General features: G+C 49.0%; 7 protein-coding genes across 7 annotated transcripts; 4 read left to right on the top strand and 3 right to left on the bottom strand.

The window, feature by feature from the left end:
• Nucleotides 1–1,605: 1,605 nt before the first annotated feature.
• Nucleotides 1,606–3,194, bottom strand: J7T55_012472 (uncharacterized protein; the record flags this gene model as incomplete). Its single annotated transcript, XM_053137360.1, has 5 exons — nucleotides 1,606–1,750; nucleotides 1,920–2,060; nucleotides 2,209–2,717; nucleotides 2,798–2,811; nucleotides 3,137–3,194. 5 exons carry the CDS (start codon nucleotides 3,192–3,194, stop codon nucleotides 1,606–1,608), a joined length of 867 nt encoding a protein of 288 aa, XP_053000269.1.
• An 81-nt stretch (nucleotides 3,195–3,275) lies between these two features.
• Nucleotides 3,276–4,157, top strand: J7T55_012473 (uncharacterized protein; the record flags this gene model as incomplete). The annotated part of the gene is made up of 1 exon (XM_053137361.1): nucleotides 3,276–4,157. The coding sequence occupies one exon, from the start codon at nucleotides 3,276–3,278 to the stop codon at nucleotides 4,155–4,157; it is 882 nt and encodes a 293-aa protein (XP_053000270.1).
• Nucleotides 4,158–4,698: 541 nt separating this feature from the next.
• Nucleotides 4,699–6,225, bottom strand: J7T55_012474 (uncharacterized protein; the record flags this gene model as incomplete). Its single annotated transcript, XM_053137363.1, has 2 exons — nucleotides 4,699–5,991; nucleotides 6,043–6,225. The coding sequence occupies 2 exons, from the start codon at nucleotides 6,223–6,225 to the stop codon at nucleotides 4,699–4,701; spliced, it is 1,476 nt and encodes a 491-aa protein (XP_053000271.1).
• A 134-nt stretch (nucleotides 6,226–6,359) lies between these two features.
• On the bottom strand, nucleotides 6,360–8,019 carry J7T55_012475 (uncharacterized protein; the record flags this gene model as incomplete). Its single annotated transcript, XM_053137364.1, has 4 exons — nucleotides 6,360–6,380; nucleotides 6,495–6,629; nucleotides 6,846–6,959; nucleotides 7,078–8,019. The coding sequence occupies 4 exons, from the start codon at nucleotides 8,017–8,019 to the stop codon at nucleotides 6,360–6,362; spliced, it is 1,212 nt and encodes a 403-aa protein (XP_053000272.1).
• A 2,248-nt stretch (nucleotides 8,020–10,267) lies between these two features.
• J7T55_012476 (uncharacterized protein) lies at nucleotides 10,268–11,938 on the top strand (the record flags this gene model as incomplete). The annotated part of the gene is made up of 2 exons (XM_053137365.1): nucleotides 10,268–11,398; nucleotides 11,471–11,938. The coding sequence occupies 2 exons, from the start codon at nucleotides 10,268–10,270 to the stop codon at nucleotides 11,936–11,938; spliced, it is 1,599 nt and encodes a 532-aa protein (XP_053000273.1).
• A 548-nt stretch (nucleotides 11,939–12,486) lies between these two features.
• J7T55_012477 (uncharacterized protein) lies at nucleotides 12,487–13,470 on the top strand (the record flags this gene model as incomplete). Its single annotated transcript, XM_053137366.1, has 2 exons — nucleotides 12,487–12,673; nucleotides 12,746–13,470. The coding sequence occupies 2 exons, from the start codon at nucleotides 12,487–12,489 to the stop codon at nucleotides 13,468–13,470; spliced, it is 912 nt and encodes a 303-aa protein (XP_053000274.1).
• A 1,089-nt stretch (nucleotides 13,471–14,559) lies between these two features.
• Nucleotides 14,560–16,767, top strand: J7T55_012478 (carboxylesterase; the record flags this gene model as incomplete). The annotated part of the gene is made up of 3 exons (XM_053137367.1): nucleotides 14,560–14,617; nucleotides 14,674–15,162; nucleotides 15,215–16,767. 3 exons carry the CDS (start codon nucleotides 14,560–14,562, stop codon nucleotides 16,765–16,767), a joined length of 2,100 nt encoding a protein of 699 aa, XP_053000275.1.
• Between the last annotated feature and the right edge of the window lie 692 nt (nucleotides 16,768–17,459).

A 17,459-nucleotide genomic window follows, 5' to 3' on the forward strand; every position in this document is an offset into this window, starting at 1 on the left:
AATAATTAATATATATATTACTAAAAACCTTATTAATATTATATATATAATTTATAAATAGTTTAATAAAGCCTAAAGCTTTATAAGTTTTATATTTAAAGAATTTTAAGCTATTATTATTACCTATATTTATAAACAAATGTGTAGTAATAGCAGAGAATTATCACTAATAAATAAGTTTAAATAAGGAATTCTAAATCTAATTAGTTTTAATTATAGCTTTTAGCTAAATAAAATATGTAATTTTCTGTAATTATATTAAAATAATATTATATATAATATTATATAAAGAATATATATTATAATACTATAATATTTAATAATAATATAATTAATATTATTAAACTTACTTTTAAAAACTTATTTAAAGTAATATAAAATAATTTTAGTTACTAGTATATCCTAATTAATACTATTTAAAGCTTAAAGAAAATAATAACCCTTATATATTTAGTATTAAGGTTAAAAATAGTAAGTTTTATAAAATATAAAGTTATTAAGCTTTTTTTATTACTGTTTATTTTTCTTTTAGTATTATTACTTATTGTATATAATTATATTAGCCTTAATTAGCTTTAAAGTAGTTTTAGCTTACTTTTAAATAAACTTAATTGCTTTCTAATTAAATCCGCTTTTACCTAAACTAAACTTATTCTTACCCTAATTAACCTTTTTCTCCTTTAGCTTAGGCTTATTTTTATCCTAATTAACCTTATTCTTATCCTAATTAACTTTATTTTTATCTTAATTAGCCTTATTATTAATAAAACGCTTCTTAAAAATCTATTTCTAACTAATTAAAAAATTAAAAACCTCTTTAACCTTATAATTATTATTAATAATATATATTTTATTTTAATTATTAATTACAATATTATAATTATAAAATATTTAAAATAGAAAAGGAATTATTAAAATTTATAGATATTTAATTAAGTAAAGCTTTAATAAAGCTTTTATTTTTTTTAATGCTTTTACCTATTTTAACTATATAAGCATATATAGCGATTTACATAATAGTAAAGGGGTATAAAAATCTATAAAAGTATTAGCTATTATAAATTATTAGTTTCCTTTATAAAGGTATATAAATCTAAAAAAGTTACTAATATTAATAATTATTAATAAAATCTACTAAAATTAATTAAATTTTAATAAAAAAAGTTAATTACTTTATTATTTTAAATATATAAAATTAATTAAAAAAGAGTACAAGGGTTATAAAGGGCTATATATAGGTATTTAAGTATATACTATTTAAAGTATTAAGGGAAAAAAGGAAAGGAAAGGATAGTAGGGTATTTAGTAGTAATTTTTGTTAGTAATAAGTTGGGCGATTAGCAATTCCTGCACTCTAATTAGCCAATTAATTTATAGCAGTTTATAAAGGGCTATATACTGCTATATAAGCCTATATTAAATTATAGGGGCATTACTATTAATTAAACGTATATTATACCTATATTAAATATGTAAAGGTATAATTTAGGCTTTATGTGTGGGGTGGATTTAGGTGTGCAAGGGGTTTTTGGAAAGTCGCCTCTGTCGCACACCATAGCCTAGGCCTGTAAGCTCGATGGCTCGACGGTCGGGGCTGCTTGTTGATCAGTCCAGGGATCGATGTGTTGACTTTGGCTCGCAGACTGCAGTTGGAATAAGCTTCTGAATCTCCAACGGGGTCTCTTGGCTGTGGCCCGTCTCCACAGACCCGCTGTGAGATTCCAGCAGCGGATACTGCAGCAGGTGACTCCTGTGCAGATCTGATTTGCTTCGGGGGATCTGGTCAAGGCTCTACCTAATGTTACATACTCCGCAAACGCCGTGGTATTACTCACACGTTCGCGACTAACCATCATCTTATTATATCACGGGCCCACACACGTTCCACGCGCGTAGACCGCCAGCCGTCGTCGTCTCACGAATTTGAGATCTCGCTGCGCGTCGAAAGCCGACCGGAAGTGCTAACGATCGAGAAATTCTCCGGTACCAGCCATGCCGGCGTTCGGAAGAGGATTAGAGTAGCGGGTCGCGGCCGTTTTGCCCCCAAGAGCCGCGCTATGCTAGGTCCAAAAAGTCATGATATCATGATTAGCACAACCGTTGCTCATCCGTAGACCATTATCTCTGCTCACGTTTTACTCACGCGAGGGATAATTAGTAGCCGGTGTGTGCGATGACCCTTGGTAATTTTGGTAGAATGGTAATTACAACGAAAACTCTGCCACGCTATATCCGGGGGTTTCTGTCCGATGACCCTCGAGTCTCTCAGGTATCCAGGTGCCAGGTTTGAGCACTTGCGCAGCCCCTGTGTGTGTGAGAGGGTCGCACTCAAGCTGAGGTGCTTCAGTAGTAGAGTACTGCAGAATACCTCTGTTGGTGCCAAATCTGTCTCGCCTGGCAACATCCGGTGAAGTTTCCGTGAAAGTTTCCTCCACCCTATACATCGTCCCTCGCAACCTTGGCGTGTTTGGACGCCATATCAGTACGACCCCCTCATATAATAAACTCGAAGCCACACGCATGGCAGGCCGCAGACGAATCACAGCCGCGGCCTTGAAGTGCTCCATCCTGGAGAACGTTGCTGATCTGTCTGTTGCTGTTTCAAGACCACCAGTTGAGGAGGTGAGAATATGCACATATTGGACATCAAATGCAACATAGACTAGGAACGCAGCAAATACACTCGAGTCACGACGACTCAGGACACCGATCCAGAGCTACCGGGCCAAATGATTGGGCAATTAGCCCTCGCGGCTTCGGCTTCAGTGCCACATCAACATTTGATGTAGTGGTCCACGTCTTGTGGGCTGGCTAGTGCGGTCAACGTTTGCTAGGAATCGGCATCTGGCAAGATGCTAGATACATTTCGGTCACTCGTTCATCACTTCAAAATACCTGCCAAGACGTCATGGAGCATCCGAGCGACCCGCCCGTCGTGCGCCTTGTGCCAGCACGAGCGGTAATTGCCCTGTCACATCCAATGTACTCGATAGGTCATGGAGAGATCATCTCCCCGGAAGTCAATGAATGATCTCATCACACTTTGCGACCCAGCCCTGAATCCCCTCGAAGCTTCAAATACCCCTCCTATTCCCCCGAACTTTCGATCGTGTTTTAACATCAAGCCGGCTCTTACCTTGATACCCCATACTTAGACCGATATCTGTGATATCAGAGCGTTGTTGCTGCCTCATTTTACCCCAAGTCTTCTACACAAGCATTACCATATCAACATATACAGCGTTTAGTTACGCTCACGTCCTCCCACATCCACCATGGCTGGGAACCAAGCCCTCAACGTTAACAGCGCTGTTGCGCAACATGCCAACCTCGAGATCACTGTCCACGGTTCAGACTGGTACTTCACCGTCTGCGCGGTTATGGGTGTTTCTACCCTGGCTTTCATGGGTCTAGCCTTCACCAAGCCTCAGACTCACCGGATTTTCCACTACATCACCGCTGGAATCACCGCCGTCGCCTGCATTGCCTATTGGTCCATGGCTTCTGATCTAGGTCAGACCCCTATCCAGGCCGAGTTCGTCAGGCCAGGCCGCGCCGTCGTTGCTGCCGCCGGAACTCGAGAGATGTTCTACGTGCGGTACATCGATTGGTTCGTCACAACACCGCTCCTCCTCACGGATCTGCTCTTGACCGCTGGGCTCCCATGGCCTACCATCTTGATTACTTTGCTCGCGGATGAGATCATGATCGTCTGCGGACTCGTCGGCGCCCTCACTCAGACGAGCTACAAGTGGGGATACTTTGCCTTTGGCACGGCGGCCCTATTCTTCGTCGCCTACGAGCTTGCCATTGACGGACGTCGCCATGCCACCGCCCTGGGAGGTTCTGTCAAGAGCACCTTTATGAACTGCGGTGTGCTGACCCTGTTCCTGTGGTTCTTGTACCCCATCGCCTGGGGCTTGTCCGAGGGCGGCAACGTTATCCACCCCGACTCCGAGGCCATTTTCTATGGTATTCTGGACATCTTTGCAAAGCCCGTCTTTGGCTTCTTGCTCATCTTTGGCCACAACAAGATTGATCCTGCCGTGCTCGGTCTTACCATGCACGAGCCTGGTCAGCACAGAAATGAGAAGGGTATTGTGCACCCTGAGGGTCCCGCTGCGACTGGCAACAATGGTACTACTGCCAACGTTTAAGCAGCATGTGTCAATTGTATAATAATGGTGCTTGTGTCAGTTTCCAGACTGGCACTATGGTTGATGTGCATCGCATGTCCAGATTGAAGGCAATAATCTTGGACAATTGATCAGATCGATTACCGCGGATGAAGGTGGTGTAAAGGTGGATAATGTTAATCGAAGTCGCTTTCCTTAGTCTTAATACCATGGTGTGCTACCTGTTGGTGCGTGGGCGAGATACCCAATACTTTCATTTATAGTTACAAAAACCACAAAAAACTAAGTCCATTTATTTATTTTTCTTATAACATTATATGCTGATACGTCCCAACTGGCCTGTAGACTTGCGTTACTGAGTTTGAATTACTTGCTACGTGATGTTGATCATTGCGAATGTTTCACGCGTACAAGGGTAGGTACAATATGGAGTCGACTGATCCTCAAAGGACTTCACGAGAAGTTCCCGAAGGCCCTAGCGACGCGTTACTCTTCTGATAGGATCCTTGTCATGAAACATTATTAATTATTGCTACGTCCTAAGATGTGCATCAGGCGGGGTTTATAAGTTTGCAAGCTGGTCCTCAATCCTGCCCCATTGACCTTTCTTCAAATACCCCGAGAGCCAATAGTTACCACTTCTATCCTTTCCTATGATTGGGAACGCGTTTGGGAGTTTCAGACCAAACTGGTTGTTTTGCACATATACCGGTCTCACCGGCCGCTGCTTCTCTCCGGCTCCGAGAACAGCGGCTGAGAAGTCAAAGTCGAACAGGTTGGCCCGCGTCCAGTTGGAGTATGTAATCAGATCCATCTTCCAATTCCCAAAGATAGGCGGTATCTTACCCCACGACCTTCGCCACGTAGATAAGAATGCCTCCGCTTGCGGTCTGGTACGTTGCATATCGAGCGCATCCCGGAAGGCGATTGCTGTGCGATGCAACGGCTGTTGGAGGATTTCACCGGCTGTGAGAACCACACTGAAGAAGGCAGTGACATTCGACACATAAAAGCTGTCCTGGTCTGTCGCTGTCTCAGTGTCTTGGACTTTTTCTGAATTTCTTTGTGAGTCCAGGAGGATTTTCCGCAGTGAATAGGCGTTGTTGAGCACGATGGTCTTGTTCGAGTTGTGCGACACGCCTGCGCTAGTGAGCACTATCCTTGTCCACCAGGAACATAATATATCGCCGTCGGATAGGAAAGGCGGGCCCCCCTCAGCCTTGCAGTGGGCCGCCGAGGCGATAATAGCTTCTTGACGGAGTCTGGCCACCACTGATGCTGGCACACAAACCATTCTATTCTCAAGATCATCGAAAAAGCTCCTAATGTTACGCAGCGCCCATCCCGTAAGTCCGACGATCGACATTTGGTGGTTTTCCAGCACATGCTTGGCCGTGGGCTTCACGCCGAATGCAGCGAGTGGGTCGTTAGAAAGCTCATGTGTGCAGTCTTCAGCTCCGATTGGACATTTTATTTCTGAGGCACGGCCTTGAAGAGCCAGGATCCACGCTTCCAGAAATGGGGCCATGCTCATTCCATCCATCAGCGTATGCGGGAAGTACACGGTGACGAGGGTCTTGTCAAGGAAAGAGACGACGTGTAGACCCATTTGTGGTATGTCCTTGTTCAGGTAATCGGTTATCTTGGTCGGAGCCCCATCCGGGCGAAAGAGGCCCTCAAGTCTGTCTGGGTCAGCAACAACGGACGGTCTTCCTATGGCTTGGTTCGGAATGTGGCAGGCGATTGGATGCTCCGCTGTTGCAGTAGAGTGCGTGACATGAGTATAAGAAACTACCCGGGGGCTCTTCTCGGTGTCTGTGGTCTCGGGAAAGTGATATTCGAGATTTCCATTTGCCTGTTTTCTTCTTAGCATTCTGTTGAATGTTTGAAGCACGGAAAGCCTTACATTCTTTCGAAGGCGCGCTCCGAATTTCTTCCACCCGTCACGTCGGGCCAGCAGCTCAAGACTATTTTTGAGGTGTTCCGGGTCCAGAACGCTGTCGAATACGAAAACATAGTAGAGTATGAATGCCTTCCAGAGAGGCGTGTCGTCGAAATTATGCAAGGGAGCAACAGCTGGCGTTGCCATCTTTGCCATCTTTGCCATTACAATGAGTTTCTTACCAATTGCATTGAGAAAGATCAACCTCTCTTTGTCTATTAATTTATATTACGAATCGGGATGACTCCCACTGAAAGGCGCGGCACAGCTTTGGTTGCCTGTCAGATGATGACCCATTGTGGCTATGATACTGATACAGTCAGCAACATAGAGGCACAGGATCTAACGTGGGCAACCCTTTCGTACGTCTGGCCAATGATCGAAGTTTTTATGAAGGCTTCAACACATTTTCATACCACGAAATCCGTTGGCCAAATGTCCATTGGTCCTGCTGACTGAGTCAGACTGGATGCCTGGGTGAGATGATGAGGCTTACCAGGCAACGGGAGCCCGTCAGTTGAGTTCATGACATATCTTAGGCCGCAGATGTGCTGTAAGATTTTGTCATAAGTGTAAATTATCAGCTATTCAAACAGGGAAGGTATCTGTTCATTGGGCAGCTGTGCCACAAAGTTCCAGGTACATCCAGGAACAGCACGACCCCTTGACCTCAGCAAGTGTGTCGATTCCAGCACTTGTCCATGCTCTTAGTACTTAGCTCCGAGCTGTTTCTCCTTTTTAATCTGCTCCTCGTCGATGACAATCACTGCTTTCCCCTGTATCTTGCCGCTGTGGACCAATTTGAGTAAGTCCTCAATTTCGTCCATGCCGTGAAAAGCTTTGGTCTTGACTTCGATGCCATTATCTGCAATGAAGCGAACCTAGGACTTTGTCAGAAAAAAAAAACCTCTAAGTTTCGAGGATAGACGAAGAGGAATTCTCCACTCGGATACCATCGAAGTCAATCAGGAGACAGAAGTGAACTTTCAAAGCACTCACCATATCGTTGCTCTCCTCCGGCGAGCTTACGACGCTTCCAATGACCCTGACATCCCGGAAGACAAATTCTTGGAAAGGTATGACAACATCCTTTGGCTGAGCGATCTGGACCATTTTTGCGTGCTTTTTGGTGATTGCACAACCTAGCGCTGCTGCAGTCGGCGCATCGGACAGAGTGACAGTGGCGTCTACACCTGGGTTGCCTGGGTTTGCATCTTGCGTAGCTTCCTGGACCTCCTTTACTACTGCCTCATGCCCTTTTCTTGCGTCTATGACGATGTCTGCGCCGAGAGCCTTGGAGACTTGCAGCCCATCGTCTCTGGCGTCAATGCCTATCACTTTCAATCCTTTTTTCTTGGCAAATTGCAATCCCAAATGACCCAGTCCTCCTCCACTGCCCACAATCGCCAGCCACTGTCCCTCCTTGAGACCTGCTTGTTCAACCCCTCTCCATACCGTCCGTCCGGCGCAGGCCAGTGGAGCAGCACTCAACAGAGAGATCTCATCCGGCAATTTGGTGCTAGTTCGCGCGTCGCATACAGCGTACTCGGCAAAGAATCCATCACGATGGACACCGCAGTGTCCCTCCACATTGCTGCAGTACTGCCTCCAGCCCTCGTTCGGGCCAGTGCAGTCGGGGCATTTGCCGCATGGATGGAAGGGCAGGCCACACATGACGCGGTCGCCGGACTTCAGGCCCGCTGAAGAGCCAGCGGCCACCACGGTGCCCGCGCCTTCGTGTGAAGCGGTCACTGGGAGGGCAGTACCGAAGATCCCGGATTGGATCATGCTGTCGGTATGGCAGTACGAGGCAACCCCAACCTTGACGAGGAGATCATATGGGCCGAGGCTTGCAGTGTCTGGGACTTGGACTTTGTTGATCTGGTAGGGCTTGTTATATTCAACGGCCTTGTGTGGAGAGTTAGTGCTTTGAGTCGTCATGTTCTGGATTCGGATCAATCTTTTGACTTGCCTGGATGGCCCTCATTTCTTTCGGAACGCCGGCCTCCATTGTGTCTGTGGATCGTAACGTCTCAAGGTATTGTCACTGTGTCTCAAGTTCACTGTTGACGGCGAAGATATGTCAATGGGGAGAAACAACCATTCAACTCCCGTATTATATGCTGCTCCGGCGGAGAGGCCTGCTCATCGGCGATAGACTAAATGTGGGGAGGGGCCTAGTATATCCCGCCGTATCTGAGACAGGGTTGAAATGCCGTCTCTTGCGCCTGTCATTCAATGTTCGTTTGGTGAGGGGATGTTCATGACGTAGTTGGTCACATCGGCGATAAGGAAAATGGAAAGTAAACTCCTATTCAAGATCCCACGGGGATGGAGGGGAAGTTGCCAGTGACCCAGTGAAACGACGAAGTCTGGCAAAATACCAGGCCACAATTAAACATACACAACATGTTGCGACCCTTGAATGCGACTCTGCAATGACCGATTTCCTGCTTCGGAGTTTGGCATTGCTCGCCCGATGTCGACTACGAATCGAGATTTAGCACTAATGCATCCGCCGCAGATCCGTGCATGTAGTACGTAGGGCCAAAGGGAATATCACACGTTCGCGTCTAAGACGATAGACGTTAGATTGGCATTGTGTCCCAGAAAATTGATATTACCAATTCGGTGGAGCTTTGGTGGAACCAGGGCTCAATCTCATCGCCGTCCACATCGAGGCACAAGGCAGGACACTCGAACAGAGCAGGTATTGATACAGCATGGAATCACTAGCAGGACTTAAAAACATGGCAAGAGTTCCTCTCAGATAGTCTTAGACCAAAGCGGGCCGTCCCCGTCCACGTTCACATATATGTCTCGACGAACAGCAAGGTCTTCCTCTCGTCCTAATGAGTCCGCGGCACCTGTTTGACGACATGTTGGTGGTGGGGTCAAAGGGAATGTCAGGATGCAGACTCTCAGCGTCATTTGTCCCAGGTTACGATAGTGCCTTTCATTCCCGTTAGCAAAGACATTCCGTTTGACAATATGTCGAATTAAAGGCTGAACGTCTTCATAACATTCCGAGGAGCAAGAAGCTGCGAGACCCAAAAACACCAGTGCTCCCTTGAGAATCGTAATGCGGAACAAAAGTGTCCTGCCCGATGACCTGTCCCCTTCTTCCTTTGTTTTTATTTTATTTTTATATTGTGGAATATTCTCGCTGCATGAATACATAAGCCTGTCTGAGTCAAGGTCATGCACGTGGTTTTGTGCTAGATATTTGGAGGCCAAGGGTATGGTCGCATTTGTAAGTGTTGGAGGTTCGACAAATGCTGATGCATGTAAGAGTACACATTTGCAAAGTCTGCAATTGGAGTAGTTCGGACTATTTATAAAGTAACGAGATAGCAGGAGCCCTTCTCAAGTCGGTAAAACATTCACAGCCTCCCATGGTGGGCAGTCGCTGACAAGTGGATTAAGCGAATTTCAGTCCAACCAAAATAGAGCTTGGGCATGCGACTTCTACAGTGTGTACAGAGCGTTGTTTTTATTTTCCGTCCCAGAGCTCAAGGCAGTTGTGCTTATAGGGTCTTTGTCACTTCTGAGCAGCTTTGTTGAAGCTAGATGTCCCAGTTGAATGTTGAAAACCCTTAAGTCTTGTCGTCGATCGCAGCTTTATGATTGCGCAATGAACTTGAACGGAACCTCGGCATACTGTGCCACGAGACATATTGTGGGACACTGCTTCCCTGACGAGTCAGCCAGTCGTGATTGGAGCCTCACCGGTGCACTAATCGTACCCACAAGAGTGGGTGGAGTGCTACCGATTGCGCATTTCGTCTTGTGTCCGATGCACCCGGAGATTGAGAACCGATAGATTGGAATGTGACATCCCAGATCCAGAAGCAGTCCCGCGGGGGCCCCTTGCTTTATCTCACGATATCTGGGCCAACTCAATTCAGCTGTCTTCCACTCCACCTGCAACGCTGGATGGCCGTATATGTGACGCGTTTTACGGAATGCTCCGTATCGATGGCAAGACAGGCATCCATATAACAAGTGAAGGAGTTCCCGAATTACACGATTAATTACCTTCGGTCTTTACTTTCAGGCCTCAACCCATCCCCTCTGGCCAGACACATGGTCATGTCCAATCCTTCACTGTCGGTCGTTCTCAGCAATTGATTCTTCACGTCACTCTTTCAGACCCTTTTGTTTTACATAGACCAATACTGATATCATAATGTTTCAACCTCTCCTCTTTGCACTCGCCCCTGTCGGTGCTCTGGCGGCTTCTGCATACGCCCCTGTATCCAGCAGCTGTCCCACCGGAAGTCTCGTGCGGTCAGCCGATGGCATCTCAGACTCCGAAGCAGCGTGGGTCACCAATCGCAAGGCTGTGTCCGACAAAGCCCTCGAGTCCTGGCTTGCGTCCGCACTCCCAGGTGTAGGTGCTTCGAGTTTGCCGACACTCGCCCTTTCGATATCCGGCGGCGGCTTTCGATCTCTCCTCAGTGGCGCCGGTGTGATCCAGGCCTTGGACGGCAGAGATAGCAACTCGAGCACGACTGGTCTGTACCAAGCTCTTACGTATCATGCCGGTCTTTCAGGTGGTGCCTGGTTGCTGAGTGCTCTCGCTGCGGGCAACTGGCCAACTATTTCCGACCTCCGCGACAATGTGTGGGAGACACAGTTCGCGGGAGGCATTTTGAACGCAAGCAGCGCGACCACCGTGGGCGACTACCAACAGATCGCTGCGGATATCATCGCTAAGGGTTCCGCTGGCTTTCCAGTGTCTCTAACCGACCCCTGGGGACGGATGCTCTCTTATCAGATCATGTCTGGTAGCGAGGGCGGCGTTGACACGACAATGTCCGATATCAGCTCCCTGTCCACCTTCACCTCGTTTGACGCCCCATTCCCAATTATCACTGCCTCCAAGATCACACCCGCCAGCGGAGAATGTGAGCCACCTGCGGATGGTGCCATCTACGAGTTCAATCCATTTGAGTTTGGGTCATGGTCTGACGATATTTCCGCGTTTGCTCTGTCCGAATACCTGGGAAGCAACATCACCGCTGGCTCCTCATCTCAATGCGTCACAGGATTTGACAATATCGACTGGGTCCTAGGAACTTCTTCCATGCTCTTGAATGAGTACATCTGCAACTCGAGCCTTGGAGTAGATGTCACTGCTCTGTTCCCCAGCAGCATGATTACCGTGGTCGAGAAGTTCACTTCTGCGGATGAGTATGGCTACTCATTGCTGCCCAATCCTTTCAAGGGATTTAACTCGACGACCGCCACTAAGCCCAGCACCATATCCAGCTCGGAGGAGTTGTATATGGTCGACGGCGGCGAAGCTGATCACAACGTATGTATACACTTGACGCGCAGCGTTCTACGTAGTCGGAGAAGCGGCGATACTGACATGAAACACCTTTAGATCCCTTTACTGCCACTTCTCGAGCCAACGCGCAACGTGAGCGTCGTTATTGTGAACGACAACTCCAACGACGAGAATGGCTTCCCTGACGGAACCCAACTTGTTGCTGCGTACGAAGCCACACAAGTCGGCCGTTTGGCTGGCCGCTTCCCCACTGTCCCCGCCACAGGCGATTCCAGCTTCTCTCAGGCACAATTCTTCGGCTGCGACGAGCCAGACGCTGTTACCGTCGTCTACTTGCCAAACTCGAACTGGACCTATGCCTCAAACACTGCTACATTGCAACTTACGTACACTTCGGCTGCAACGAATGCCATGATTTCAAACGGCAACCAAATTGCGACACAGGGCGAGGACGCTTCATGGGGAACCTGCCTAGCTTGTGGGATCATGCTCAAGGAGGCTGGGAGGGCAAACCTGCCCAGCGAATGTGAGGCTTGCTTGACGCAATATTGCTGGTCTGCATAGTTTAATGATACTTTAACCGTTCCTCATCATTAATATCGGAGAGAATTGTGTACAACGATCGCTACGAGCTGTTGTAATTAATGAACAAGTTCCTTGCATGAATGCAGGTCGAAACACATTGAACAGATTATCATAATGCCATCGGGACTCGCAGATTGAGGGTTCAATAGCGAAACAAAGCAATATTGTAGAGGAAAAGAGTGAATCCGGGACGCACATCTCCAAGTGCTAAGCTTTCGGCTTGTGCGTAATGCTTGTCTTTGTTTATTATTCTAGCCTTTTATCCACAGTTTGATGGTCGGACGAAATGTGGAGGCAGCAAAGAGGACTTGCTCGTCGGGTAGTCTCTCGGCAGTTCAGCGATGAGCTCGGAGCGCTCGGATTTACAAACCCTAACTGACCCTCACTCAGGTTGAGGCTCAATCATAAATTCCGCTCCATGAGTCCGGCTCGACTACAATCACATTAACCATCTCGCACATTCGGAAATCCGACACATGTCCCACAGACCGAGATAGTGACCACCTCAGACTTTTCACCTGCACAATATGGACGGCAGCTCCGACTTCATGAGGAGTTTCAAACCTCCCCCTTTCGTCCCGCCAGAGGATGCAGAGACATTCAAAGACATCCAATACTCCTCCCATGGCCATGTCCGTCAGAAATTAGATCTCTATCTCCCCAAGCCCGGAACTCGGGGCCAAAGCCTCCTGCCCCTCATTGTTTACATGCATGGTGTGTTGGCTCCCGTGCCCTGACACCTCTGGCAAACTTACGATGTGCTTAAACGCTCACTGATACCTGTAGGTGGCGCATTCATGTTTGGTTCGAAAGAGTCACCTTGGATGCCGTCCCGCCTCATCTCCAAGGGTTACGCTATCGCCAGCCTCGACTATCGCCTCAGCGGAGACGCCATCTTCCCCGCCGCTGTGGAGGACTGCAAAGCGGCTGTCAGGTGGCTGCGCGCCCACGCGACGGAGTACCAACTCAACCCTGACCGTTTCATCGCCTTTGGAGAATCCGCGGGTGCGCACCATGCCTCGTTTCTCGGGGTCACCTCGCCCACTGGCGTGGGCGACGAGTTCGATATTGGTGATTACTTGGACAAGTCGAGTGCTGTTCAAGGCGTTGTTGATTATTATGGCCCTTCAGACTTCCTGCAGATGGATGCACATGCCCCGAAAGATGGTGTTAACTGCCAGAAACATGACCCACCTGGAAGTCCGGAATCCAGATACGTTGGTGCACCAGAAGGGCTTCAGTTGGTCCCGGAGAAGTCGGTGCGGGCAAATCCTATTACTTATCTTTCAACAGGCAAGGTCGTGCCACCTTTTTTTATTTCGCACGGCGTCAATGATCACGTCGTTCCATTCCATCAGTCAGTCTTGCTTGATGAGGCTTTGAGGAATGCGAGTGTGCGGGTGACTTTTCATCCCGTGGAAGGCGTGGATCACGTGTTTCATGGAATCTCTCCAGAGCAAACCGGCGAGTTGGACAAGAAAACGGACGAGTTCCTTGCTTCTATTCCGTAATTACTGACGCAAGCCGACCAGGCATATGCGATAAATATAAAAGAAAATGACCATGCTCACAGAGCTCACGACTTACGCACAGCTTGAAGAGCAATTCTCTGATGTCTTCCAGACCGCTTCTCCGCTGAATATAGACACAGGAGTGGCACCTAGTAAGTCGCTGGTAATCGGGTCAATCGGAAAAGGTGCCTGCACCACGTCTACCGTGTCATCCCCAGTCAGCAAACGAAGGCCGTTGTGCCGGCCGATTCAATTTTTTTCTTCTTTTTTCTTCTTTTTCTTCTTTTTCTTCGAGATACCATCATGTATTGGGCAACGCAACGCAGCGCTAGTATCGTGCGTCCTCCTGCCGATGTAGGGTTGGAGTCAAAGTCGGACTTTGGCTGTCCCATTCATATCCCAGTTGACGCTACGTATGATCAGCACGATATGTTCATCGTTGAATAACACTGGTTCTTCTCGAAGACGTGGGGTTGGCCCAAAAAGCATTTAGTCTTTTTCGGATGGTGCAACATGAGACGAGAAAGCCGGCTTGGCTAGGAATTTAACTTTCCTGACTAGCAGTTGTGAGCCGCATTGAGAGCCCCTGAAATATGAGACAGAGCTTTCCCGTGATGGTTGCGGAGGTGGCTCAGCAACCTTCAAAACATGCTACAATGTCAAACAGTTCCTACTCAAGCTTTTTGAAGGGTTGGATTTTGTCGAGCATGCAGCTCGTCCCAACTGCTCTGCCGCCGACGGCACAGCGCGCGGTGTTCTCGAACGACCCGGTGCCACTCAATCCCTGCCGAGCCACGCCCCTGGATTCAGGTTGCAGTGGTCACGGGCAGACAGCCGTGATACGCACAATGCACAGTGGGTTCTCAAGTGCTATCGCACTAAGCATATGATGCCGCTGTGTCTCACTCTCTCTTTCATGTCCTCGCGGTAGTCTTTGAATCTCCTCACTGCCTCCAAACAGTGCTGTGTGACTTGATCGGGTCGTATTTCTTTCTCTTGCCCAGGCGGCGTGTTATTCACTCGTTCACAATAGGGCAGAGCCCTGACCCTCCATTCGTTAATAACTAACAGTCTTTGTACTTCGCCGACATGCATTTTACCAACATACTACGCCTGGTGGCGACCGTCGGCGCTGTTGAAACTCTGGGTGAGCTCCCCATGTAATCCCGTCAACAGCACCCTTCCCGTACTGACATAGAGTAGTCGACCTTGGCTATGCCAAATATCAAGGAGCAACAGTAGGGGCCGGAGTCAATCAATGGCTCGGTCTGCGCTTCGCGGCACCATCAGTCCCACCTTTACGATTCTCGGCACCCCAACCGCCACTTAATGAGACTGAGGTCCAGGACGCCACCAAAGAAGGCGCCTTGTGTGTTTCGGCCAACAACCAGGAGGGCTTGCAATTCGACTCTGCACGACAGCCTATGGCGGAGGACTGTCTTTTCGCCGGTGTGTATGCACCAGCCAATGCTACCGAACAGAGCATGTTGCCCATCCTTATGTTCATCTCCGGGGGAGGCTTTACTTCCAACTCGAACGGCAACTTTAACGGCACAGGCCTGGTGGAGGCCAGCGGGGGAAACATGATTGTGATGAGGGCCAATTATCGGGTGGGCATATTGGGCTTCATTGGAGGGACACTAATCGAGGCTGATACTAAGGGCGCGGTAGCGAACAATGGTCTCAACGACAGTACGTCTACGTCCTCCAACTCTTAGTTCGCATATGCTGAAACCTATCATAGTGATCGCGGCTGCCCGTTGGATGCAGCAACATGCCACGAAATTCGGCGGCAACCCGAACCACATCGTTGTGTCCGGGGCATCATCCGGTGGCAACGCGATCGACGAGCTCCTCGCCGCCAACAATGGCACTGGGTTCCCGGATCTTTTCGTAGGTGCCATCGCGGAGAGCCCTGGCTGGGGCAGCGAAGGCTTTTCGGCGGACCGCGACCAAGCGCTCATGAACAATCTCAACTCCACCGGCTGTCTCAACGCAACAGATCCTATCGATTGCATGCGCGTAATGCCCATTGCCGAGTTCCAGAACAAAACGACCAAGGATGGTTGGGGTCCCACTGTCGAGGGGAAGCTCATTGCCGCGCCTCATTACCAGATGTTCGAGCAGGGACGATTTCAGAACATACCTGTGATATACGGTTATGCGAGCGACGAAGCCACACCAAACTTTATCTCCAACCAAACCGTCAATACTAGCCAGGAGGTTGGGGCCGATATCCTCAACGCCGTGGGGAAGTCAATGACGGAGGCCGAGCTCTCGGCCGTGATGGCGGCGTACCCGGAGTCCCTGAACAATGTCTCAATTTTCGGGCGAGACGTGAGCCCGCGCAACGTATCCGAGCGCGAGGGCAGCGGAGCCCAGTGGCAACGAGATGCGGCTATCAAAACCGAGCTAAAGGAACACTGCGTGGCGGCCTTCTTGAGCGACATGTACTCCAGCATGGGGCAGGCGCAAAACTATGCGTACAGGTACAACATCCTCGACGAAACGGCCGGCGGGAACGCCGACAAGGGCTTGTTCTCCCCACATGTGAGCGAGTTATACTCCGTCTGGGGCAACAACAATACCGACGGCGGTGACCCAGGGTGTATCAAGCTCAACTCAACGGACCCTCTGTCCTGCGCCACTGGTGCCGAGATCGCGCAGGCCTACTGGATCTCGTTCGTCCGCAGCCTCAATCCCAACACCTTCAGGCTCGCAGGCACTCCGGAGTGGACAGCCTGGACCATTGCCCAGCCCAACCGTATTGTGCTCGACAACGCAGCCGCGAGCATGGAGATGATGGGCGCTGCGGCTGGAGAGGTGGCCATTGGTGAGCCGCCCATGAACCAGCGCCAGCGGTGCCTGTCTTTGACGACAAACCTTGCGAAAAGGATTAATTTGGGACTGGGTGCAGGCCAGACCATGCCCGCTTTCGCGAATGGAACAAGGTCAGATCCCACGCTTGCTGCGCTGGGTGGTAGCTCGGGCTCCGGTGGGAGCAGCACAACCATAATAATCATTGAAAGTCATGGGCCAGGGGCCGGCAATGCTTCGATCGCCGTCAATAGCAGTACTAGCAGTGGCAGTGGGGGCTCTGGCAATGGCGGGTCCAGCGGTGGTGGATCAAGTTCAACCGGAAGTGGTGTCAGCATTGTCCCTTTGGGTTCTCTGTCCCCCCACGCCTCAATGAATGGGACTCGGCCACCTGTAATAACGAACGGGGCATCAACAGCTGCATATGAGTTCAACTCTCTCGCAGCTATACTGATCGGAGCAGTCATCCTCGTCGCTTAAAAATCATACGAAGATGGGCAGGGAGGCTGGGTGAAAGCTGTCTCGCGTCTTGCTGGATGTATTGGTTCTTTTAGTTTTAGTCTAAGGGCTTTTCGTGTCCTCACTTATGTCCAGCTTGAGAAGATCTTCCTGGTCGCCTCGGTGCAGCCATACAAGCCATTTCCAGCTAATAATGCGCAACCTCAAAAGTCTTCTTCACTAGCCTTCTGTGCGTTCGACACCTCCTTGTTCCCGTCACCTCCCTCAAGGAGTTCACTCATGTCTTTCTCAACTTCCTGGACACTGTGATCCGGGTACATTGCTTCCATCCGACCTTCCTCCTCAAAATGATTAGGAGGAAAAATGGCAATCCCATTGATGATGGTACCTCCCAGTTCTTCAACAAGTCCGCGATCATGCGGCGTCCACGGATCTGGTGCCGAGTCTATGCTGGATTGGCCGTCTTCCGAAGTCAAGCCCTCCCCTGACGCCTAGGACGGGAATCTCAGTGTGCCGTCCTCGATGGTGCCCCCCAAGGCCTCAATAAGACTGCGGTCATTACTTGCCCATGTGTTCACAGTGTTCATCATTGAAAATGTCCCCAGAGCCGGAACCCAGCTGAAAAGGCCGACAAGATCTTCGAATCCCTCGAGGTTACTGAATGGATCAGGCTGAAACTCAGCATCCTAGGCGTCCAAGATCTGCTCCACTTC

This window comes from Diaporthe amygdali (genome assembly GCF_026229845.1).
Source record: "Diaporthe amygdali strain CAA958 chromosome Unknown NODE_2_length_3802984_cov_64_841326, whole genome shotgun sequence".
In the NCBI taxonomy this organism is placed as follows: domain Eukaryota; kingdom Fungi; phylum Ascomycota; class Sordariomycetes; order Diaporthales; family Diaporthaceae; genus Diaporthe; species Diaporthe amygdali.